This window comes from Protomyctophum parallelum (assembly GCF_964188405.1).
Source record: "Protomyctophum parallelum genome assembly, chromosome: 5".
Lineage (NCBI taxonomy): Eukaryota > Metazoa > Chordata > Actinopteri > Myctophiformes > Myctophidae > Protomyctophum > Protomyctophum parallelum.
Window position 1 is genome coordinate 48,450,040 of NC_139702.1, and position 26,886 is coordinate 48,476,925.

Below are 26,886 nucleotides of genomic sequence, written 5' to 3' on the forward strand. Positions count from 1 at the left end.
TTTAAGACTTCTACAGCACAAGAAAATATATTCTCTTCTCTTCTGATACAAATAAGAAATAAATTATCAGTGAAACATGTGATGATTCCTTGATCAAAATAATTTCCATTTCTAGTGTGCTTTTGTTTTCTCTACCCGTTCAAACATTTAGACAAAAAAAGAAAGAAAAGAAAAGAAAGAAAAAAGCTGGAACAGGTAACATGGTGCCTCGAAGCCTCCAGGGCTGTGTCCTCATGTCAGTTTGAATAGAGTTCGGGTCAGTGCCTCTCTGTGGGCTGTGGGCTCCAAGGAGGCAAACAGCCCCCCCCCCCCCCCCCCCCCCCCCCCACACACACACACACACACACACACACACACACACACTGTGTCCTCTCCCTTGTACAGATTTACACAGCAATGTGCAGCAGGTACTTCCTCTGAGCCAAATGCATCAACGGCACAGATGGCACAACAAAGACACGAAGCGGAAAAATAGTGTTCTCTCAAATAGTTTCTACAGTGTTAGTGTGTTGTGACTCTTTTTGTTTCCATTCGTGGCTGGTGCTAAAATTCAGTCATAAGTTGTTTCTTTTCTCAGATGAACTTGGTTGAGTCTTTTTTGCTGATGAGGACTTCTAGGAGGCGCAGCTTGGCTTTAACATGCTTGTATTCGCTGTACTCCGTCGCCAAGGGGGAGCGGTCCTCCTTCTGCACATTCCTATAGGAACAGGAAGTGGGTGGACAACAAAACATTAAGAGCTAAAAGTGGATAGTGTTCACAGATTGCAGCAGAACTAGACCTCTGAGGAGACATTTTGGTATTATGTGTTCTCTGTGTGTGACTCATGTAAACAGGAAGACATTTTTCTTTTACCTTCCATTTTGCCTGAAGAACTGGTCCTCAAACTCTCTGAGGTTCTTACGGAGTCTCTTTTTCTCCTCTCGGGTCTCTTGGAGTTGTTCGACAAGTTCCTCCCTGTATGTAGGATGGCAAAATGAAATGAAAGGAATTACACCATTGTAACAATACACTTGAAGTAACCGATTCAATTTGCAAATGTGCTAGTCAAAAAATGTAAAATGGCCTGCATTTCCGTAGCACCTTTATCTAAAGCGCATTGCACACCGACATTTGTTAAATAAAATGAAATAATTGTGATTGAGTGTTTTATTGTGACATTGAACATTGGAACCTATAACAAAACAATACATGTTTGCCTTTTGGCTTCGTACAATTTGCACAAACATCCACATGGACTCTGATTGGAATTTGGTGGTGGGTCGATGAATATTAAGGACAAAGCGCTGTATAGTACTCTAACTTACGTGGTGGCAGAGTGAAGATTGGACAGCCTCATGTCCGTGGTGTTCTTGGAGGGAGACAGCTCGTCCACGGGCGAGATGAATCCGTCCGTGTCCTCCTCCAACTGGTCCAGGAAGCTCAGCATACTGGCGTCTGGACGCACACTGACGGAGAACTGAGTCTTAGATTCTGCATCGTCATCTGAACCATCTTCCTCCTCCTATACAAACAACAATAGAAAGGCAGAAAGCATTAGGGTGGTTACTGAAGGGTGGGACGGTACACAGCCAGTGTCCACTCCTCAGTGTTAGTTTAAGAGTGTAAAATGGAAAAAAGGGATGACTTTGGGTTCATTTTACTGTAGTGTTTATAAAAAAAAGTTCTGCTGTTCATGTTGTGTATGAGAGAGGTCACTTCTAACAGTTGACCTCCAGAGCCAATGACAGCAGTCCACCAACTTTACATTTTTAAATAGTAGTTAATACAAATGTCTGTCATCATAACAATTCCATTTTTATAATGTATTTCAGTCATCCTCCTATGGAATCAAGGCGTACGTGTGGCCCTGTTGGGTAAACAATCAACAAAAGCTTTTGATGGGGTTAATGAGGAGAGTCATCCAAAGCAGTGGTTCTCAACTCCAGACTTCAGGACTTAAGAGTTCAACTGGTGTTCACTTGGTAAATGTCTAATCAGGGTTTATTTGAGAGATAGGACATCTTTCGAATGCAATGCAGCAACCTGGTTGAATGGAAGACTAGAATATTTAGAACCACTACTCTAGACAACAGACATTCAAACAAAGAAATGTGTCTTTCCATTTACAATCATAACCGACCTAATACTGTACACATCTCTACAAACAGTATTAGATAAATGTCCGCAGAGAACGAGCAGAGCGCATCGATTTAGAAAACACGATTACGTTTTTTAGTTCAGTTCAGGGTTACTTGATTTGGTTACTGGGTGGGGAGGGGGGTGCACCGCACACAGACCTTGTAGCATAGAATTTGCTATGGTTTCATTCCAACATTCCTTCACACAGGCAGACCTTCGAAGGCGTATTGCATAAGACAAAACAAACCCCAAAACAGGCATCTACTGATTCAAAACATCAATGGACACTAACTAGTGTTGTTCAGGCAACGGCCCAAACAACAGGCAGCAATCAGGTTTAGGTTGTAGGATAAAGGGTAGGTAACTGGTTGTTAAAATTAAAGGAAGGTGGTTCTGATGACTGATTAGTCAAGCAGTGGCAGCACCAGCAGTCCCAGTTCTTCACCTTGATGTCGTCGAAGAAGAGAGAGGGTTCACCCTCGATAATGGGTTGAAGAAGAGGGCCTCTGCGTTTGCTGGAGGGAGATCCCTGTGGTAACGTTTCAGAAGGAGGAGGGGAGGTTACTATGCTGCAAACTGACTCCTACGTCGAGACTCGTTGTTTGTGACCACGGTCTTAAACCCTCTATCTAGGCTTAGTAAACTGGACCTGAGCAGGCTCTGTACTCTGACCACTGTTTCCGCCTCTTTTCCAATAAGTACCACTGTACAAGCTCACAACATGGCGGCTTGTAGATCCCCCATTCTTGTTCCCAAATCCCCCCCAGAATATATGGGTGCTGGGCTTCAAGAATATATCCTGTAAAAGTTGAGAGGGCTGTGCTACAGCAACATCCCACCTTTACACTTACCAACTAAGCTAAGCATTCACACCTGGGAGCTGCCCACGGAAAACCCCACACTGGCATGTGGATTCAAACCAGCAACCTTCTACTCAAGGCCACATCCTATCTTCCGTTTTATTTGTTTACAGTGAGACTATGAGAAACACACCAGGGTGAAACCCATTTTCCACTGACTTCTGCTTCAAGGCTGAGTCAACTTTTCATCCAAGCAAACTGCAAACTGAACCAAGTGTCTTTGACATGGGTGAACAACACAACTTACATTGGTAGCTGGGTACAAAAATCTAAATGTTGTGGCAATGGATGGAATTTTCATTCTCATGAACAGCAAAGCAGTGTCGTGACAGTGCTGCGGCACAGAAATGTGCATCTAACATGTTTTGAGATGCTACGGAATGAGAATCAATCACTTTGTTTTTCCAAATACAACCGATAGACTGGAATTTGCCTTGGTGACAAGAAAATCTCACAACTCAAACTGTGACAAACATACAGATGGCACTAATTAAATCTCAACCATCAATTATAACACACTGAACCAACTCCCACCAGTCTCATGGTTAATATTATAATGTGCTGATATCTTCTCTGTAAGAGAACTCTAGATGCCAGAGATCTCAATTTATATAATGGAGATTAAGAAGTAATGCCTTATGTAATGAACATACAGCAGGGCCATAATGCCGATTATGTCTTACATAATCAAAGTGTTTAATAAATGAAAACATGGGATTATGTGGCACATGTACTACAGTATGATAAGAATTGTCACAAAGCTACTACAAATAAACAACACTAATACTGACTGCTTGGCGGTGACATTACTATTTCTTTCATGTCATCCGATTGTTATTGAAGCATACAATCCGTCATACCAGAGTTGCCCTCTCATTTTTACTGCTGGGTTACTGTCAGCAGGGGCTCTGTCTTTGAGCACTGCAGGTCACAGTTTCTGCGCTGTCATTTCTCATGCCTAGCATACAAACAGTGAGCTCAGCGTCTCTGAGCCCCTATAAGGCCATCCGATCCACTGAGCTGCTAAAGCTGGATTTATCATTGGCCTCGACGGCGGGATAAAATGTTTGTGTCACGGCCGTCCACCTAGCACGAACAACAGCTTAGGAGTTGGATTAAGGACCAAGAGAGACCTGGTGTTTAGTCAGCGCCAACAATGCGGGGACCTTTGCCACTAGCTTGTCAAACAGCCGGACAAATTGCGGTGAGGATAACAGCAGCTGTGGAGAAAGGGGACGCAGGGTGGTGAGAGTTACTTACAATAACAGGGATTGAGGATGCTCTGCATAGGATCTGCTTGACCAGACGGTATCTGTCATACAGAGGCTTCATGATTTGCCTCTCGTTCTTGGTAATCTGGGGAGGTAGAAGTGAAGACGCCTTATTAGCATGTTAGCATTAGCAGCTTTGTACATATGCCAGTCAAGTTGTTATACTCCCCAGGAGGTATATTACATGGCAGATTACAGGGGCTCACACAAAACAAAGTGACAGGTAACCCAGATTGGCCCCAACACATTACTGTACTCGACTCCTGCGTCAGGATTTTAAGTTAAGAATGTTATGGCTGTTTTTGTCTGTAAATCAGTGAGGCATGATGAGGGGATAGTGGGTGATTAAAAGGTCAGCCATGCTTCCTCATTAACAGTAGCACCATGCAGCTGGGACATTGTGCAATTAGCCCAATTAGATTTGGTCTGACATCAAATAATGAAAAAGAATAATGTCTGTAATACTGCTGCGAGCATAATATTCTTCCTAATAAAGTATAACATTAGAATTTAAAAACAGAGCCCCCAGTACAGCCTAAAGGTTTGATAAAGGAGACATTATGCATGCTACGTGGATGAACACAGACTTGCAAAGTCTTGTCTGAGGAATTATTCATCCTCCACTTGCAATTTAGGTCACAGTCCAGTGCTGCAAAATATGTGCTGCATTTACCAAGGTTGGAGCTGTCATGTACAACACTGGCCCAGCAGCAATAAGCTACAATAAATGGAATGGCCTTTTCAGGAGAACTGCAGATGGTGGTCCATTTATTTTCCAAAATACAGACTCAAGAGATCCATGTATTGTTCATGTAGAGTAGGCCCATTCATTAAAAAGGTAAAAAAAAACAAGTAAAATTGCCTGCAAAGTGACTCTCAGCCATTTCCTCACTAAAATTAAGACCAACGCATCAATATGAGAACACAAAATATGTTGATGCTTAAGGTTGCAGGGTTTCGTGCAGATTTGTGCGAGCAATGTGTGTGTGATGAGAAATACATTGGAGGATAATTAAAGAAGAAGGGGATGTTCAATGCAGAAATGTGCACGGACCTTCACACCTCTGTAGCGTCATGCCGGCTGTCCCTTACACACAGACAGCCAGCAATCGATTCAGCAATTTTACTGTCTGGCCAGCTCAAAGTGGCACAAAAATGAACATTCAATCCATCTCTGCACCTAATATACAGAGGAGTGAGGTGGCAAGATGGGCAAGATTCCCGCCTTGAACGGACAGTGTATAAGGGGCAGCAATCTGCTTGCAGAGAGTTTAAATTAATGTTTTTAGCTGCAAATAAATGCCTCAGAGGACATAGTCCCTAAGGGTGTCTAGATTTGATTAAGGATAGTGTAAACAATGTGATTACATACTGGTCTGCCGTGTATGCTCTCGTAGTACAAGAGTGCCTTCTGTAGTGACACCTTCTCCGCTCCAATCTGCTCCCGGGTCATGTCCTGTCGTCAGGAAAGAGGAAGTGAGTCACTGTTTCCTAGCCAATGGTTCTCAGAGTGTGGTTCTAGCCTCTCAAAGTTATGGGGGTGCTTGAAATTAAAACGTTATCTTAGCTTAATTCCCTGAATCAAATCATCCACTTTTCAGACCCACAGAGTTATACTTTGCAGACTCCAACGCTAACACTCCAGATTTGACCAGTTACTGTTGCTGCCGTTCTCACCTTGATGTCCTCAGGGCGGCCCACCTCCTCTCTCTTCTCCTGCAGCTTGCCTAGGACCACCTCTAGCGTGCTCTCCGCGGGGGGCTTGGCCGTTTTCTCCTGCGGGGGTTTCTTCTCCAGCTGAGAACCAAAACTTTTGGGCAGGGTGTTGCTGCGTTGGCGAGTCAGTGGAGGAAGGTCCTCCTCAGACTTCATCAGCTTGTGCTCTGGTAGGGTCATGGGTAATTGACGAGAGATGTGAGGTACACTACAATGACTGTCATGACAGTTGATGCCAGGATTATAGTGATAATACACAAAGAGGGCAGTCTGTGGTACAGTATACTTCTACGATCTCATCGGAAGCACCCATGGCAAGAATAAAGAATGCCCTGAAGGGCTGTTATGGGTTTTATACAAGTTATCTACCTGGTTAAGCCGATAAAGCATCAAATTATCAACACATTTGAAATGCAGTGCAGTTTTTCCTCAAAGTTGGTAGATTAGTTTTACCTTTTAGGTCCTTGCGGAGCTTTGTCAGCTCGTTCGACCATCTTAGTGCTTCTGGGTTGGTAGCTTTGTCACCATGAGAGGGCTGCACAGACAACAACAATAACATCCTCTACATGAAAATAGTGCAGCATAAACTTGCTGACTTGTATGTTCAAAAACTTTATTTATCAGGAAATGGAACACTGGAACATTGGACACATATTCCACTGTGTCCAATGTAGTTATTATTTAGTTGTTGATAATAAAAAACCAATAGAATTAACCACTTTCACTTTTGGCATGTTTAAAAAATAGCAAAAGTAAGAGATCTACAATCTCTTGCGGATCGTTAGCAGTAGATCTTCGCAACTATTGCATGACACTTGTGTATGACAAAGTAGAAATTCAAGTTAAAATACGTAGATACATTTGTTTCTGTCCAACAGCTTGTTAAGTATATATTTAATTTACCCGGTATTTGCGCTCCTCCTCAAACCTCTCCTCAAACTTGCGGATCTTCTTCTTGACAATGTGGATCCTCTTGGAGAGCTGGGCCACCGTCAACTCTTCTTTCTCGTCATCGCAGGAGCCTAAAGATGAACTCCGTCTGCGACTATGGAGACACAAGCAATTCCTATGGTCTCAAAAATGTTTTCTATATTTGTCTTCATTGCAACATTTATTTCAGTATGTTTCCTATCAACAAAAGACAAAAGTCATACCCCGAAAATATAAATATATCAAAAATATTCTACCACCAACCAACAAAACATTGTAAAATCTAGAGTGTTCATTTAAATGAAAATGGAACAAAATTGGTTTGTAGTTGAGTGAAATGAACACTTATTTATAATAATTTTCACTGGTGTCCACTTTCACCCCTCTTTTTTGTCATCAAAGTTTTTTAATGATTTTACAATTAAGCATACAAAATACTAAAAGAAAAAGACAAGAAAAAACTAACAAAAAAAAAACACAATTAGCAGTCAAAAACAATCCCAAACACCCCTCCACATTCTGTTGTTGACAATAGTGATTATATCATCTGTAAAATAAAAGTAGTCCCATATTTCATGGAACTTTCATTTGACATTGTTCGTCCAGGCAATTGAGTATTCGAAAGAGGCAGTTTCAGCCATACATTGGGTCCAGTCTGTCATCTCTGGTGTAGCCGAGCTCTTCCAGTTTCTCAGTATCAACCTGGCTGCAGTGATAAGACCTGCAGTCACTAATGCACGTTGTGCCTTGGACTTTCACCCCTCTTTGACTTTGTCTGGCAGCACTCTTCGCTGTGCAAAGGACTCATGGCCAGTTTAGTGTGAGAAACGGGCTTACCTCATGAAAGAGTGTGAGTTGGGTGGTGAAGGCGGCACCTCCGTGTCGTCCAGGTACTGCTGGCTGTGTCCGTAGGCGTAGAAGCGAGGGGATAGCATGGGATCACTGTCCTCGTCCAGGAGCTGTTGAATCAGACGGCCCCCGGCGTGAGGAGACCGATGGGCCTCCTCCTGGTCCATGCTCTCCCTCTGCCACGACGAGTACGCCGGGACCGGCTCTGTGGGCGACACGAGCACAAAGACAGCAGCCACAAGTTTAGTGTGACAGCCACATGCCAGAACTCATAGAACACAACAACTCGGTGGAAAACTCTGGTTAATCTGCAGGTTAAAAGAAAACTGCAGTGCAGGGTGTGCGAGAAGGGTTGTTTCTCCCTCCTTCCCCCCTTTTTTTTTTAAGTCGGCAAAACTTTGCACCGTTAACGTGGTGAGCTGATCAACTGATTAGCTCTCCGCTTAAAAAACCATATCATACCAGGCCACTATGAGAAAAAGCACACAGTATCTATAATGCTGTGTGATTAAAAAATAAAACAAATAAAATATTATATTATATCTGTTTTCTGTACCGGAAACAATACAGGAACAATACAAGACGGACCATGATGGTCCGATACACTCTCTACCTAAAGACTGAATACCTTTGCTCTAACGTCTGGCTTTTTGTGTCCCTGGCATCAGCCTGGTGTCTGGCACCGCCTCTGGTGCTGTGAAGGTCAATGGTGGAGAATGACAAAGCAAACTTGCTCTAAACCCTCTGCAGGGCATGTATATAAAAAAAGAAAAGAAAAAAACTTTCTCAGGGCCTTCATGGTGACAGATGCTCTCTCACTCTCCCTTCATCCCCTGACTACAGACAACACAAAGTGATTATGTCTGGTTAAAATACCACACAGCAGATATCCCTGACAATACTGTGCTATAAATAACAGCAGGCTCCACTTTGGATGCTCTCTGCAGGATAATGTTGGAGCACGACCCCTGTCCAACGGCTGTGACTTCAGAGCTTTAGTCCCTCCTCCCCCGAGTGGCTGCGTCAAACAGTTGTTGGTGTGTACACTTAATGCACGTGTATGTGTGTGTGAGACACAGACAGCATGTTTTACTGTTTGAGCACACAGCCTGTTGCTAGGTAAAGAACGTGGGAAGGCTGTAGAAACAACTACAACACTGGCAAAACATGTCAGTCAGAGAAGAGACGAGCTCAGCAGGACTCACCACCAGATACTGTATAGTGTATGGGCCAGTGCATAGGGGGGAGTTTTACTCAGAACGGGTCATTCTGGTTGCCATTTCCCTGCCTACCAGTAGGCTAGTATAGGCAGCTGCTTTTACATTTTCCAGCCTCACTGTGGAGACATATACCATTCACCATTGTAGATATAAAATTAAATAAACACTGTATGGTTTGGGTGTCAGATGACAAAATAAGATGTAAACATTGAGAACTGTTTTGACATGAGGGGACACGTCAGATCAGATCAGATCAGAACACCTGAACATTTTCTAACGGCGAATAATAATAATACCACCGTCGATCCAGAGCCATAGAGTAGAAGAGTTGTGACATGTCAAAGATAGGAGAGAGATGGAAGATGGTGTACTGCAGTGACAGTGTACACACAGTCACTGACAAGCAAACTTACGAACTACAGACTGGCAGCCAAGTAGCCTAGCATCCTACTAGCCTACATGTAGGCAGGAAGATGGCACCCAAATAAGCCAAAATCCTACCGAACGCGTCACTATGCCCTCTATGCCCTCCCCCTATAACAAATTATACTTTTCACAATATAATATCTATGAGATGTACAGAGTACCAGAACAATATGCCTAATATGCCAAGAGACAGTAGCTCTGGTAATGGTAATTTGAAACACCACTATGACACAAATCATAGCTATTTTGAAGTAACAAAAACAGGAAATACCCTGTAAAATCCCTCTTTCAGATTCCACAGCAACTAGTAGAACTGAAATACTGGCTGCTGATTTGATTAAAGTCAAGAGCTTTGTGATGGAATAGAATAAGATACACACTCACAGTGCATTTCCTTAATCCTTAGCTGTGGATGAGTCCACTGACACCACTGATAATGTTCAGTTCAAGGTACAAGGTGGTGTTCATTGTCACATCCTAATCCTATAAAGCTACATAAGAGTTGTACAGTATAGGTGAGTAATTATACATAGATCTAATTTGTGGCTTGACTGGATTTAATAAACAAACCTTTGTCTTATTGAAAATGTTCTTTGTGGACTTTTAAGATTAGTATTGAAGTATCCCTGCTGTATAGTTTATGGAAAAGAGGGAGGGAGAAACCACACTATTGACCCATAACCTCACATGCCAAGTAAGGACACATGCTACATAGTAACACTTTCTAACTGGACAGAGTTTACTGTTGTTGCCCCATATCATCCGGATCGAGTGTGCAAGTGACCGCACGTAGGTGTTACTATAGGGAGATGGGGGCGGTGTGAGAACAAACATGCTCTGACAGTTGGACATTGTCAATGTGAACATCCAAAGAACCTGGGAATGGCTCTTGAAAACATGCACACCCAACTTGGGAACTGCACATGCATGTTTTCCTAAGCAGGGAGCCGGCTGGGCTCGAAGCACAGCAACGCAGCTCAGATTCCATTAGCAAACCCCTCAGGTCCTCATGGACCTGGAGCTACGTGCAGTTTATCAAGTACCGTAGCAACTGAGTTACATGCTGGGACTCACTGCAAGACTCCTCACAACAGTAGGTGAAGCACTCAGTGCACCCAGTGCATTCCTACAGTAGGTGTACTGTGTAGCACAGGCGTTCCCAAACCTTTTAGCTCCAGACCCAAAAAGCGAAATTGGATGTCTCCCCGAGACCCAAACTAGTGAAAATAGCCGACCTTGTATATCTTCTATTTTTCACTATTATTAATATTCTTTCTTCTAATTTATGACATTTCTTTGATATTTTTTTATTGATGAAATTCTTTAGAAGAAAGTAATATTTGTATTAAAACTCTTGAAATAATACCAATCCAAAACAAACTGAAAGAAATGAAGCGATCCATAAAAATCCCACAAATGGGCTCCCGACAGTTTGGGAACCACTGGCGTAGCACATTGCAACTGGCCGACAAGGTTGGCATGGCATTTGAAATGAAACCTTTAAATCAGCCTCTCGCTGCATGGCGTTTGGCATTCACACAGCATTGACTAATGAAACAATGAAACATGGCAGTCTGACACCTCCCTTAAAGGTTGGCACTGTCATGTGTGATGCCTCCTGACCACAGTGTGCCAAATCCCTCCATTTAACGATGTTGCCATGCAGCAAATGGTTCATGCATGTTAAAAGAAAACATGTGACCTTTTCTTGATTCATAATTTGAGAGGCGTTGTTTGTAGCGAGACAAGCCAACAAGCAATACACACTTACTTACCATGGCAGAAACTCAGCTTCAGAATGCTTTTGAAATCAAGAAAAGGGGCACTAAAGCATGGTGGATCTGTAGAGTGGAAAAGCAGGAATAAAAAAAGCGAATCTTGCATAAGAAGTGGAGACAAAAAAGAACAAGAAAGCTAGGAAAATAATTATGCATGCACAGCCTTAAATATGGAGTGCCGTGATGGCATGATCCCCCACTCTCTAGGCGTGACTCAAAGATTTTTGACTTTCAGAAAGAAACAAAAAATACACAGGGACGACATATTTGAATATTCACACCTGGAGGTCTATTAGAGTACCGGTAATGTTAACTTCGTAGATACATACAAAACAGAAAAAGTACAAAAAGCACAGCAAATCTTCAAGGGTTTCTTTTACTCATTGAGCCAGCTTCTTCAGCCTTAGCTGGCAGGCACACGACAAGGTGTTTGATAGTAAGTGCTAAATGGCATAAATAGTATGAAAAATAAGAATAAAAAACTCAGGTCAATGGTAAGAGACTATACACAGCTAAGAAAAGGTTTCAAGTTGTCCTGCACCTTCCTAATGCCTCATGGTCGCACACTATGTCATACACGGATACATGATACATGATATATATGCGTGATGGCACATCTACAAGCTCACATCATGCGGCAACACATCGAGAGTTTGTAGATCTGTTTTCGGCGTGTGACACTGAACTCCCACCACTATCCCAGTCATGTAGGGTAGTGCACTGGTTCTCAGGGACCACCAGGGGTCCAAATGGACCCTTACGGGGCTGTAACTGAGAGTTAAACTAGATAAAGTGCCCATCGGCACATGCAGGTCTCCACCAGGGCAGGTCAGGTTGTGGCCTCCTGGTGGGGCTATAATAGGCCAATGTGAAAAGGGTGCCATTTCTTCTTGCCTTGGATGGCAATTGGATGATTTGAGGCTTTTTGTTCAAAACGGGCCAATCCTACAAACTTTGAAAGCCAATGTTAGCCAATTAGGATGGAAAATGATAGATCAGACAGATCCGTCTTGAACACATGGCTATAGAGATAGTGTGTAAGCCAATCAGTGTAGAATCTGAGAAATCCAACAGACTCGTCTTGATCACATGACTACAGAGATCATGTGGACCGATTTGCGTGAGATTTGGATGAAATCTGTGCGACTAACATAAACAATGTGTTTTCCAGAAATCGGCCTCATGGTGGCGCTATAACCAGCAGATGTGGAGGGATGCAGGGACACTGTTTTCCCATGGCCTCTAGGGAGTGCGTATTCATAAGTTGTATACAGATCGATGCAGTTATAGCTAAAAGATTGGCCTGTTATAGCGCCACCGTGAGGCTGATTTGGGGGGAAAATTTGTGGCATGTCGTCCTCGGCCTAGTGGAAATGTGCGTGTATAATTTCACGGAAATTGCACAGTGTTTGTGATTTGTGGCATTTTTTCGAAAGGGACCAATCGTGTGAGCTTTGGAAGCCAATCTTAGCCAATCAGGATGGAAGATGGGAAATGGTGACGCTCCGTGTTGATCACATGACTATGGAGATAGTGTATACCGAATTGTGTGATGTATGGATAAAATGTGTACGAGTAATCTACAGAAATGTGTTTTGCCTAAACCGGCCTCATGGTGGCACTATAACAGGACGTTGAGGAATATTTGGGGCAGAGGTTCGTCGTTGGCATCCAGGGAGTGTGTGTGCAAAGTTTGGCATGAATCGGGCCAACGGTGCCGGAGATTAGCTGATAACGGACGGACGGAAAGACGGACGGACGGAAGGACACACGGTGCAAAACATACTCTCCCCCCATGCCATCGGCCTGGTGGAGACAAAAAGGATTTAACAGTGTAGAATTGGCAGCCCAGAGATTATACTATATATATCAAATGGGGGACGGGGGTCTGTGGCCAAATGCCTATCACCCTGGGTGTTCTACTGTTCTTGAAATGAAAAGTAGCACTGGAGAGCAGTGCATGTACCTTCACATGCACACAGGGTTCGCACATCATGCTGTCCCATCACTTTGAGGAGACATAATTAGACTCGCAGTGCGTTTTAACAGCGGGCGACAGCCAGACGAATTTCCCGGAAGTGCATTGTTTGTCTATGAGACCCGGCGATTACTGCCGATAGCAGGCGAGCGGCCGATAGTTGAAAAGTGGGCAGAGGAACGTCCCCCCGAAAAGATGAAAATAATTCATCTTTTCGCCCGATAGCGGGCGATTAGGCGATATGTCGCCCGATGCTGGTCAGGTTCAGCCATAATTTATTCACCCAGTAAAGCAGCTGCACAGGAATTTCCCCTTGGTGACATCGGTGCAGGAAAACACAGATTCACAGGCTGTAGATATGGAGCTTAAGTCGAGTCTAGGGCTGCAACTATATCAATAACTGTCTCCATTCATCAAACAATCCATTAAGCACTTAAGCATAATTTTATATATATATTTTCGCTCCACAATGCCGTTCAGTGCCTGCTGCTGCTAAGATGAAAGAAACACCAAACTTCTCAAGTTCAACCAACCGAATTCATACTGTAAATGTGGTCCCAATCCAAGCTTTGGTAATAGCTATATATACACTGTTAAGTGTAGCCTCAGGCTGCCTGGGCCATGGCTCAGTGGTACAGGCACCTTGGCTGGCAATCCATTCTGGCAGTGTGCCGCGGGTTCAACTCCCGATTCCCCCCATCTCTCTCCCCATTTCCTGTCAGCCTACATACAACTGTCCCTCCATAAAAAAATATAAAATAAAGGCGAAAGCCACAAAAAAACATAAAAAATGTGTAGCCTCAGGCAGGCTGTATCTAGGAGAGATGTTATAAATATGGCCCACTATCAACCATTTTTTGTTTTTGATTGTTTTTCTACAAGCAAACACACAGAGATCTTCAGACGTAGCCTACTCCCTACTGTACACACTCATTCACACAGACACGACAAAACTTACGGGATGCAGCATTTTAGACAACATAAAAACACCAAATTGACATGCAGACTACATTAATGTCATTATAGCTAGAGCTAGGCAGTGTAGGCACCACACATACACAAAAACAAACACACACCCACAGGACTTCTGTCATTCAGAGAGTTGACGTTGCAGGAGTTTGCCACTAGAGAGCTCTAATGAGACCAGTGGTGGTTCAAAACATGAGCTGCTTGACTTGAACGACAGCACTGAGGAATATTTTCTTAAAAGGTGTGCCAGCGTTTATTCGGGTCTGAGGCAAGAGAGCTACACTGCACGCTTTCTAGGAAATGGGGTGAGGAAAAGTGGAAAGGTGTAGAAATACATGTACATGCCTCCACATGCACTTGTGTACAGTATGTACAGGTCAGTGCATGTCTGCAACTGTCAAGGCCTTCAGTCAAAAAAGGAGCTGCCAGTAGAGCCCGACCGATGTGGTCTGGCCAATATATCGGCCATGATTTGTTTTTTTGTTATCTGGTTTTAATCGCCATCCACAAATTATGCAGCCGAGTTTTCGAAGCTCTTAACCCTATGTCCTTACATTTTAGGCATGAATGTTTATACATGTTCAATCTACAAGCTAACACCGCTTGTAATATTTCCTTTTGTTTTACTTAAAAGTTAAATGTTCACAAATAGAAACTTGAATAAACTCGTAACTTTAATTGATTACAGAAAGGTTGCACTTTTTGGCAAAATATCGGTCAGAAGATCGGTAACTGGTGGTTTATGACCAACAAGTTGCATGGGTCGAGGGCTCTACCTGAGTACCTGATCATTCCAATGCAGATGAGGTCAGCAATTTTCTACTTTGCACAACTACAGAACCCTTCCCTCCTCATGTGTCGCAACGCCCTAGAAAAATACCATCACCAACTTAACATAACACAATGATTCTGAGATCTCCCATTGCACTCACTCTATGACCCTGTGTAAACAAACACTGTTAATAATTGCTCTAGATGTGGTTTGAACGTTTGAGTTCAACTGAGGCTTGAGAAGAAACCTTTGCATCTCATACACTTCACATAAAGGACACATGTCACTAACGTGTTTTAGCTGCGAATATAGACGCAATAAAATAGTCGTGGGGTATTTCTGTAACCTTGTGAATGACCAATGAGACATGGTAACCCAGCTTTAATAAATAAATAGACATAGTTTCAACCCATGCAGTCTGCAGAGCTGAAATCAAATACACACTCACAGACATCACACGTACATGCAGTGCGCATGGACATATTACATATTACATGCAAGTGTCCATGCGTGCTGGGCACACATACGCTGCGCAAGTGTACACACACGCATTGTGGTCTAGGGCACCAATTTGATGAACGTCATTTTTTTTTATTTTTGCCATTTATATCCCTAAACCTAAAGCAAAACATAGACGATATACAAGCTCACAAAGCAAAACATACACGATTTACAAGCTCACAGCGCTTCACGCTGCAAAGCTTTGTGAGCTTGTAAGATCTGCTACTTCCGACGCGTGACAACAGCATAACAACTAAGAAAAAAGTATTGCATTACTCTAATCCCAACCCTTAAACCTAAACTCATAATGTCTAGACCTAACCACAACTGAGTCTGACAAAGGGGATTGATGCTCTCCATTTCCACTTGCAGGCATTTCCATAAGAATAATGTTGGTAGCACTTTACATTACCGTCATATTAATATAAATGAATTAACCGTTAATAAGACACTTAATAAGACACTTATTAACAATTAATAAACATGAATTAACCGTTAATACTTAATATCTGTTTATTAACCATTTCTCTTGTGAGGACAAGGAAAATGGTCTTAATTGTCTATCTCTCACGACTATACTATACCGCTACATTTGGCCCTCACAAGTATAGTAATAGTATGTGCAGACACGCGCGCGCACACGCACACGCACACACGCACACGCACACGCACACGCACACACACACAAACACACACACACACACACACACACACACACACACACACACACCATTATCCCCGCTGAAAGACCTAATTAACTAGACACGTGTTCTTACTAAAATGCCTCTAAGTGGAAACGGAGGCCATCATTTAAATCAATGCCCTTTGCCAGACTCAGGCCATCGTCATCTACCCTCCTATCCAATTATCGCTTCTATGTACTAGTGGACAACAGAGAAGCTGTCACTCACAGCTGAGACTGGACGCCCTTCAAAGCCAAAAATTGCCCACCGCAGGGGGAGGAACATAATGAAAGCACGCAGGTACCGTACAAGGTACCGTACAAGTGCAGTTAATATTGATTATTCTCTCGAGTACAAACACAATTAGCACAGAGAGACAAGACAGCAGTTCCAAGGTCAACACAAACAAACCAAAGAAAACAAACCAAAAAAACCTAGTTGAGCCCATGTGCGTATAAAAGCAACACACACACACACGTGGCAGCAGCATCAGAACGTGTTTACACTGTGGTTAGACAGTATAACGCTGAGCTGCTGCTTCGCTCCGCCCGAGAGGACAAACCGGTCTTTCTCTTCTCCACAACAATAGTGTATAACTTAAAGAGGACATCTCACCTCCTGCAGGAGACGCGACACGAGAGCCACAGAAAGGGAAGAGGAAAAACAAGAGAGAGGCAGAGCAGGAGGTGTACAGCTGCTTTCCAGACACTCATGTGAGTAGGGCAAGATTATAGGGTGGGGAATAGTGAGTGGGATGTGTGTGTTCATTTGCGTGCGTGCGTGCGTGCGTGCCTGCCTGCGTGCGTGCGTGTGTCAGACCCTGTATTAGATCATGTATCAAGCCCAATCACAATAAAACATTTGAGTGTATATAAAATCAAGGCATGCCTATGTATTTATTTACATGCATGTAAACACATGCCCCTAGTCCTATCACAACATTAAGGAAAATAAAAGTGTTTATGTATGCTGTATGTGCACAGCAAAACTCTTTTGGATTTTCTTTCCCATTGGATTAAAAATGTAAATGCACACTGAGGAGTTCACTGTTGGTGTTTATATTCCTGTTTCTGCTTTGAGCGACAGCTCCTCAGCACAGCCAGGGGGCGACATGGGACTCACCTCCCCAGCTACCGCCGTCTTCGGTCAGAGCCGTCAGGTCCAGCCGTGGGACATGGTCCTCGCACTCCGAGTCCGAGCCGCGCACGCCTCCGCTGCCTCCTAATCTCCCCGCGTCGCAAGTGAACGGTGGCTCCTGGATCTTCATCCGTAGCGTCTGTACAACCATGAGAGAAACACGATGGGAGAGCACTCAATAGATTGTGGGGCAGCGTCAGCAAAGCACACACTCTTTAAGTTCAACCACACAGTCCCTTCAGTACAAGCCCTTCCCTGACAGGAGGGGGGCTGGCCCCTGATTGGCCGAGCTGGCTGGCCAAAACATCCGCCCATCTGTCTCCCTCTCTGTGTGTATGCGTGTGCGTGGTTTGAGAGGAGTGGGGGAGAGACAGAGAGAGTGAGTAGTGAGTGAGTGAGAGAAAGAACGGAGTTGACTCCTCCTCTATTTTACAGACTGGAGCCCCCTCCCTTCTCTCACACACACGTGCGTGCGTGTGTGTGTGTGTGTGTGTGTGTGTGTGTGTGTGTGTGTGTGTGTGTGTGTGTGTGTGTGTGTGTGTGTGTGTGTGTGTGTGTGTGTGTGAGAGTGAGTGCGCGTGCGTGTGTGCGCGTGTGTGTGTGTGTGTGTGTGTGTGTGTGTGTGTGCACACTCGCACACACACATAATGCACATACTCCCCACCCCAATGCTGGACTTGAGTTGTTTGTCTCACAGTAGCAAGAGCAGAGGGGAGGGGGACGAGGGAAGTGTGTGTGTGTTCTGGCGAAGAAAAGCAAGCAGATTATTAGCCAGTACATGCACATTGGCAGGGTGATTTCGGTCTCTCTGTAGACAAACATAGTACAGCATTGCCACCTCTTCCATCTACATGTCTGGCTAGTGTTTCTATATGTAGGAAAAAACTTTTTTTTTAATGCAGTAAAGGTCTTTTGACTCTTTTCTCACTGCTACCTGCAAATACCAGCTATACTGTGGTTACTTTCTTCTTACTTTCAACGACGCGTCGACAAAGTAGGCTATAGCAGAATGCAACAGGGTGTTGTGGAGCAGTGCTATGTCTCATCGTGCGTAGCATCATTACGGAAGAGCCATACATTTGAACCTTAACCTAAATGTATTTCAGCTACAGCCACTCTCGCATTCCCTAAGAAGGCATAATCGAAGCTTGAAAAAAGCGTTGCATATAGTATATATAGTTACTATAAGCCGTGGCCCGTGACCAGGGGCTTATTGTGATGGCCATTTTTGTCAGAATGTTATTTTTGTAACAAATACAGTATGTTATTTGTGGGAACTTAACGATAAATGAGTCACTCTTGCTCTTTCTCACTCTCTCTCCTCTCACATCGATGTGCTATGTGATCTGAGCGAGCTGCTATCTACGTAAATTGTGCAGCCTTTTCTGGCAATACCCAACTTGTGTTATTTCTACATGCAGACAGGGCCACACGCAGGTTTCTTTCCATCTTGTTTCATGCATTAATATAATCTAATTAATTCCATAAATTAATTAAATATTTTGACAGCGGTACGCATGCTCTGTCTGAAAAAAGAACATCCTCTATGTCTCTCTCCGAGTGTCCTTTGGCAACTCCTCCATGGTGAACAGCCAAGCAGGCTATCATGTTCTCGTCTAGTCTAGGGCAATATGAGTGCCTGTGTGCGTGTATCCATGTGTGGTACAAGTGGACGGTTGCCTGCTGGTCATGTACTGTATTCTGAGTGTGCACAGGAGCTGATTGGCCCTTCTAAAGCCTCTGCTCCTCTGGGCGTGTAACTCAGTGCTCATCTCCTGGAAGATTAGATTAGAGAGCATAAGATAGCATGGTTTGAAGGTTTCTGGATGTTACATTGATTAATGGGAATGAGGGGTGAGGAGGTTATTGCTCAGCCCCAGTACTTCAAAGTATAGATATACTCCTGGTCAAATATAAGTATAGATACTCCTGGTCAAATATTGCTCAACTACAAGTGAAAGCTGCTCAGTCAAATTTGTACTTGAGTTAATGTGCTGGAGTAATCCCTTTTAAAAATACATGGACACCAATGTAATGAAGAAGACATCTTATTTATTGACACCCTCTCATCCAAAGCACAAAACACCTGTTAACTTAAGTTGACACACGCACATGTACACGCGTGTGCGTGCGTGCGCACACACACACACACACACACACACACACACACACACACACACACACACACACACACACACACACACACACACACACACACACACACACACACACACACACACACACACACACACACACACACACACACACACACACACACACACACACCTCTCTTTCAATGCATCTCAAAAGCCATCAGACTGATATGCACACATGTCTGGCTGTCAACTGGCTGATTTACGTTACATGGAATGACCATTCTGCAGAAACCCCTTCCTGTAACACACTTGGCCCGATCCACAAACAAGACCTGCATGGTGTATCCATGTGCGTGCAGACAGTGCCATGTGCACAGCATACTATTAGATACTAAATATGACAGGTGCTACTGCAACAACTCTACCAACTAGGGCTGTACTACTACCAATCTGATACTCAGATCGGATAACGGCCGGCGATATCTGCCAAAAAAGTGGATCGGATCGGACTGCAGGGGGGGGGGGGGTCAAATTCAGGCAGCCATTCCATTTCATTATTTATCTGTCTACCCACTAGGGGATTTTAATAAATGATAAAAAAGTAAACAAGCTGGCTGCCTGATATCAGTCAGAATAGAGACACAGAAATACATGCTGGTATCGGATGGTACTCAAGGCTGCAGTAATCTTATCGGTAATTATTGGTATCAAACCTTGGTATCAATGCCCGGGACAGCACTACTGCCCAACACGCACCCAATCTTAATGCCCGCTTAGTAAGAACACACAGTCGCGGCGTGGGCACACCGGCACAGGGAAACCACTGAACAAACGAGGAGATAATATCAATGGTACCGCGTCAGTACCGCATGAAACGCATTAGCAACTCATTAGGGCCATATTAGCCTGACCTAAGCAGAGACATTTCTGGTCTAGAGGGGACCCTGATTGGATCTCATCGATCTGTCCGTCACCCCCGGCCCCTCCTCTCCCCCCTAGTGCAGCGCTACGTCACATAATTTAGAGCGACGCCCACCCGGAAGGGTTGACTCCCACTTTTAGACTGGTTCAGCCCACGGCTTTTTCCAGGCTTTCATCTTTCGCGCAGATGAAATGAAAGCCTGGGTATCGAGGCTAGGGCCATATTGACGTACTGGCTTCAGTTCTGAACGTTTGCTGTTGTTCCCTGGTATGTTGGTGATTAGGGCTGCATAACACCCGCGTAAAAACATCCACCTCAGCTAGAAGTGTCAGACATTTAACGTTAGTGACTTCAACCTCAAAGTCCTCGTTACAGTTCATGAGTGTTAAGTCCACAGTATTGCTACAGAACAGTAGGTCTCTGAATTCAAATACCAACTTTACTACAATTTCAACCATTAAAGAGGTTGAATCTTTTTACCTTATGTCAGAATGAAGGGCATCCCAGAGGTTTCCCTTGACCAACACATTATGTTGGCTTGCAGAACCCGCATCACCAATCACTTTTGTCAACATGTGCTGTCCTAATTTAGTGTTTCCCAAACTGGGGGTCCCCAAATTATTAACTTAATGTGCAACATCGCGTTCTCACTCAACAGTAAGAAAAACAACATACAGTATTTATTTTTTTAGGGTATCCGCACATTCTTAAGTGACAATTTAAGGACTTTGAAGGAAATTTGAATACCTCTCAAATGAAAAAACACAAAAAGGCAAAAAACTAACAATACTACACAAATTGTCAAATATTACCGTAATAGACCTTAATGTACCTTAATAATTTTTGGTTTCTGCAAAACTATTAATTATTTTAAGGGGTCACGTCCTGAAAGATTTGGGAACCCTTAATCTAATCTTTGTCTACATTTAAATGGTTTCTTGAATTATCTTGATTGACCACCTTGTTATATAGTCATTGATATGCAAATAAGGCCAAACAGATCAATGCCTCTCAAAGTAGATTAATGGTCTTGATAATGTACCTGATCTGCTGATTAGTTTATCGTATTGGTTTAATTCCAATCCAATCATAATACTTGCCAATAGAACAATTAATTAATCAATATCAGAATCACTGAAAGACTTACAGGTAACAGTCATAATGAAAGTAAACAGGCATGTGGCTATTCATCCACTTTGATGAATGGATGATTGTGACTCAGAATTGTTTGTATTCACTGGACTCTACCATGCTACGCATATGATGGGAATGCGCAGAACACCTCTCTATATTATGATGGTATACTTTTTGTGTGTTATCTTAATGTGTAAAACTGCTGCCAAGTTGCAATATTTACATACATTCACATGAGCACAGATGCTCTTTGGCCCGCAGTGACGGTGTGTGTGTGTGTGTGTGTGTGTGTGTGTGTGTGCGCGTGTGTGTGTGTGTGTGTGTGTGTGTGTGTGTGTGTGTGTGTGACGCACGCACGCACACACACACGGTTCAGTGATTTCATAATGTGTATAATCCCCATTGACATAATCAACTGATGCTGTGACTGATTACATCATCAGATGAGAACCCCAAGGGGTTGGGGGCATGACATAGAACCTTTTTCATATCAAGGTCCATTATTTATTGGGCATTTGAGCCGCATTTGAGCCACTCTTGAGAGCATAAATTCTCTGAAGAGTTAAAGATCAAATACAGGTCCATTTCCATCCTTTTTTCTGGGGCCATCTGGAACGACCTCATGGACCACTGGTTGAAAACCACTGACCACTGATATAGAGACTGACCGTGAGAGAAACACGCTACAAGTACAGGAGAATAGATGGTGCGCTCTGCCATGCCTTACCCGCAAGCATTAATTTAACTATTATCCGTGAACTACGCATTTAGGAGCTTCCACTATGCGTAAATGGTATCTTGCGGCCACTATACCCTAGATACATTATGCCGACACCTTAATTTGCACTGAGGTGGAGGTGTGTCTGTATAGTGTTGATGTGCTTTCTGCACACAGGTTTAGGACAACGGAAAGCGCCTCCTCAAACCACCCGTAATGCGAATTCCGTGTGATAAAATAATACGCTCCTGAGACCTGAGTTGGAGCTGCCTCGGCTTGACGCATGTTGCAGAACATTCACAGCTCAGAGGTCTTGTTCTGTATAATTCTCCACAAATTTCTGTGATTGTAATTTTCCCTATAATCAGCAGTGTCAATTCCTTGTGTCCATTGTGTTTAATTGTCTAGTGATTTGTGCGTTGCCAGGGCACATTGTGCACGATTCCATTTGCTCATTCAGTTTCATCCATCCATTGCGCAGCAACCATTTAATGGATTACAATACTGTAAAATTCCCCATAATTACTAATCAGTAACACATAGATGATACTTGTGTCAACCAAATGTGTTTTTTAAAGGCACTTAAAGGTTAGATGGCAAGGAAGCAACAGGTGTCATTTCCAATGTTATTTCGCCTCCGCTCAAGTATATTTAATTAATCCGATTTCCCGAACTTACCTTGCTTGCTTGATACCGTTTCGTAAAGAGACGATACAATCACAATCTTTATACCAAATGAAAACTGGAACTTTATAGATTACACAGAATTTAAAAAGATGCTTAATATTTTAGCGAGTTATTGTGTGCGATAGAGATCACTGGGCATAATGCGTAATAGATAATGGTTCTCTTAAAGTCAATGGCATGTGGCACGTGATTGGTTTAATCATTGTAACGCCCAAACAACACCTATGCATCATGTAAGGGTAGCGGAGGTGTTTTAGGGATTTAGGCTGTGGCACAAGATAGCCAAGTTTTCGATTTAGCCCAATTTGGGGAAATTAATATTTCACTCCAGGAAGGGCGGATGGGGGCTTTAAGATATGGGCCAAGCAAGGGATTAAACAATGGAAGGATGTTTTTGACAAAAGGGGGAATCTACTCTCTTTTGATGAACTAGCTGCTAAATACAATTTACCCCGTACACACTTCTTTAAGTATTTACAACTCAGAAGCTTTATAGGGGTTTAACAGGTGAATTCTCTGACACTCCCTCCCCTGTCAATAATAGAGAAAGAGCTTATAGACCGATTCACAGAGGGTTTCCTGGGTGCGGCCATTACTGAGGTGTACCATTGAGTGCAGCAGCACTGATTAGCTACACCTGGCCTACGGAGCACCTGATCCATGGATTACACCTCAGTAATGGCCGCGCCCAGGGCACCCCCCTGTGAATCGGTCTATAGGGGCATCATCTCTGATTTATACTGTATGTTAGTAGAATTCTCTCCTGAATCCTCAGAATCCAAATATAATGCATGGAAGGCTGATCTACAAGAGGAATTGACATTGGAAGAGTGGAGCAGAGAAACTAAATACATTTAGTGTAGATATTCCAGATACTTGTATCAGATGTGGTAAAGACAAAGGTACACTTTTCCATTGTCTGTGGGCATGCACAAGAGTGAAAGAATTCTGGGAAGAAGTAAGGAGGGAGATTCAGAAGATATTGTCGATAGATATTGAGCTTGACCCGAAACTGTTTCAATTAGGTCTTTACCCACCTGAACATAAGATTCAGAGTAGCGAACAAAGATTTCTAGATTTATGTTTACTACAAGCCAAAAGGGCTATAGCCTTATCGTGGAAAAAGGTAGGCAAACCCAGTATTGCTCAGTGGTTTAGGGAGCTATCATTGTGTCTTCCTCTGGAAATAATCACTTATACTTGAATAAACAGAAGATGTTTGATAAGATATGGAGACGGTTTATCCAATATATTACGGTTAATGATTTATTTATTTAATGGTGGAAACTGAAAATGTCTAATTGTATTCTCTGCAGCTGTTTGGTCTTGTGGCCAAGGAGGACTCTGTCGTTGTTACTTGTCACCAATCTAAGTGCCCTTGTTTTATTATACTGTATACTTTATATATGTACAGTATGTACTGTATGTTTTTGTTTTGTTTTTGTTTTGTTTTTCATTTTAAGTCATTGTATTGTCTGATGTATTATGTATTGTTTTGTTGAATTGTCTGTTTGTTAAAAAAAAAGAAAAATGCAATAAATATATTGTTAAAATCTTTTTTTTTAAATCCCCAAATTACAGATAAAGTGCCTCTGACGCAAGAGGCACACATGCACACACGAGGGAAACATGAGGAGAATAATGCTGAGATGGCATGCTGGCACACAAAGTCACTTGTATTATATACACACTGTAAAATCCAGAGTTAAAACAATACTCAGGATTTTGAGTGGAAATCTCTCTCTCTCACACAGAGGACCTTTAGAAGCCAGTGTTCATGCAGTGAATGTATGGTATGAGCAGCATATGGAACGCTTCAGTGCCAAGTAACAGGCTTAGTCTGTCAGCAGAAGCTTTCCATTGTAATTTTCCACGTCCCATTGATTTTGTGTGGCCGTAAGTGGCCTGTAATTGACATGTGGCTGGTGAAGTAATCTTTTAAGGCAGCCAATTGGCCTCACTGCTGGTTCATATGCGCATGTGTGCATGTGTTTGTGTCTATGCAGTGTGTGTACGCATGTGTACGTCTGTTTGTATGAGTGTGTTTGTGTACATGTGGTTTTGTGTGTGTGTGTGTGTGTGTGTGTGCGTGTGTGTGTGTGTGTGTGTGTATAGGTGCTGTGCACTGTGCTCTAACTGGCGGTACAGCTATCATGTTACACGGGGGGGGGCAACCATACAACCAAACACTGATACAGTTGGCACAGCGGGTGTGTGTGTGTGTGTGTGTGTGTGTTTTACATTTATATTTTATAACTCAAACCTATTTGATACTTTGTCATATGACAGTATCAGAAAAAAGCCAGTCTACACAATAAGCAATGCCCAGATATCTCATATTTTCGTGAAGTGAGGGGCGCTCTTGTCATCGTATCATCCAATCATTTTTTTATATACTTCTTCATGAATTAATTTGTCAACTTATGTCATTATCTTTTAACCATGATACAATGTTTAAAAAAACATCTCTTTTCAATCTTTCCACGATGACAACTGAATTGTGATAAGCGGCAGCCCCGAGCTGAATTAGAACAGTTGCACTGTGCTTAGCAAAGCCGATTTGCTGATCCCTAAGCCCCCCTAAAAAAGTGGGAAAAAAATCACTTATGATTTTAACAAATAACATGCAAGACACCAGGCTTAAAGTTAAGTCTGTCTGTCGGTTTTTATAAATATTTAAACGATAACGGTAACTCTGAAAAGGTTAATAATCTAATATATAGAGTGTCACAGTTCCGCCCCCTCGAGAGACCCGGAAAAGAAATCCCCGTTCATTTTCCTCATTTATTTAAAGTATTCATTTAAAGACGTTTACGCCACGGACAAAGTCTCTTGTCGTGAAAAATCATGACAATAAACACAATGTTTTGGCCCAAAAAAAAACACACTTTTTTTGTTGTTTTTCTTCTTTGTAATTATTTGTTTGGTCCAAAATATTCTGTTTGTTGTCATGATTTGTCATGACTCGAGTTGGCTTCGTACGACGCTTAAAAGGTCTTTAAATAAATACTTTTTGAAATGCCTATGGGAAAAATGCATTGGGATTCATTTCCTGGGCCTGGCGTCGTCATGAAAGGGGGCGGGACTGCAACGCTCTATTGGCCAATAAGATTGGGCCAATATCCAAACACTTCCCCAGAGCAAGCACTAAAAGCCCCAGAAGCACTATGCTGACTTTCTATTTTTAATGCAATGACTCTGTGTACAAAGTACAATCCAGAGTATAAATTTTACTCGTCAACCTATAGTCAAAGACCTGACCAGCTTGATGGTAACACTAATGTCTCTGTATGAAGGCAGTGTTGTGACCCTTGGCACAGACAACCAAATGAACGGCTGTTCACCACAGTAACCCGTCAATCAGCAAGAAGGCCATGCCAAAGGCCCCAGATGGCATCTCAGAGGGTACAGTTTGCTGCCGGTGGTGGCAGAGGTGTGGCACACGCATCATTGAAAATACATCCGTCTAGAATAGGATTCCACCAGATTTGTGCAGCACTATAAGCTTTACTGGTTCAGATTACAAGTCAGCAGATGGAGAATGTACAAAGTACTTGACATGATATAAACATGATTTTGTCCCAAGTACTCAAAATGTCCATGGTCAATGCCTGCTCTGACCGTGTGCCAGTGTGGTGTTCTTGGGCAAGACATATTAGTTAGATAGATAGTTTTCTCTGCTATCATAAGTACAATAAGGGTTTGTTGTGCGATAACAGCTGAAATTACATGTTTGTGCATTAGTGCTGCTGGGGTTGTGCAATAACAAGAAGTCATGTGTGTTTTGTTTTAGCTTGTACAGTATGTTGTTTTTGTGATATAATGCACTGATTGGTTGGCACTTTTAATTTCGTTGTACACGTTGCAATGACAAATAAAGATCTATCTATCTATCTATCTATCTATCTATCTATCTATATCCATACCTGTTGACTCACTGTATGTTGCTGTAGATAAGAGCTGTAGCTGAATAAATAAATGTTCATAAATGTGTAAATATTGTAGCATATGTCTGATAAAAGGGTTGAATTCCTAATCTTTGTCTACAGTAAATACGGGCGGGGTTGCTGTGCTGCAATACTATTCTCAAAAACATCAATGTGGAGGTGCTACATGCCAT

General features: G+C 42.8%; 1 protein-coding gene across 5 annotated transcripts in view; it reads right to left on the reverse strand.

Moving 5' to 3' along the window:
• Window positions 1–313: 313 nt before the first annotated feature.
• Window positions 314–26,886, reverse strand: part of fam13a (family with sequence similarity 13 member A) — an 86,328-nt gene continuing 59,755 nt past the window's right edge. For 4 of the 5 annotated variants that reach the window (XM_083764238.1, XM_083764240.1, XM_083764239.1 and 1 more), the window contains 11 exons: window positions 17,195–17,348; window positions 11,167–11,232; window positions 7,734–7,950; window positions 6,870–7,011; window positions 6,420–6,501; window positions 5,928–6,133; window positions 5,623–5,706; window positions 4,240–4,335; window positions 1,306–1,502; window positions 854–955; window positions 314–697 (listed from right to left, as the gene is read on the reverse strand). In XM_083764238.1, coding sequence (XP_083620364.1) covers window positions 574–697; window positions 854–955; window positions 1,306–1,502; window positions 4,240–4,335; window positions 5,623–5,706; window positions 5,928–6,133; window positions 6,420–6,501; window positions 6,870–7,011; window positions 7,734–7,950; window positions 11,167–11,232; window positions 17,195–17,348 — 1,470 coding nt within the window. In that variant the 3' untranslated portion in view covers window positions 314–573. The remainder of the gene's footprint in view (window positions 698–853; window positions 956–1,305; window positions 1,503–4,239; window positions 4,336–5,622; window positions 5,707–5,927; window positions 6,134–6,419; window positions 6,502–6,869; window positions 7,012–7,733; window positions 7,951–11,166; window positions 11,233–17,194; window positions 17,349–26,886) is intronic. The other variant, XM_083764241.1, reaches the window with a different exon arrangement.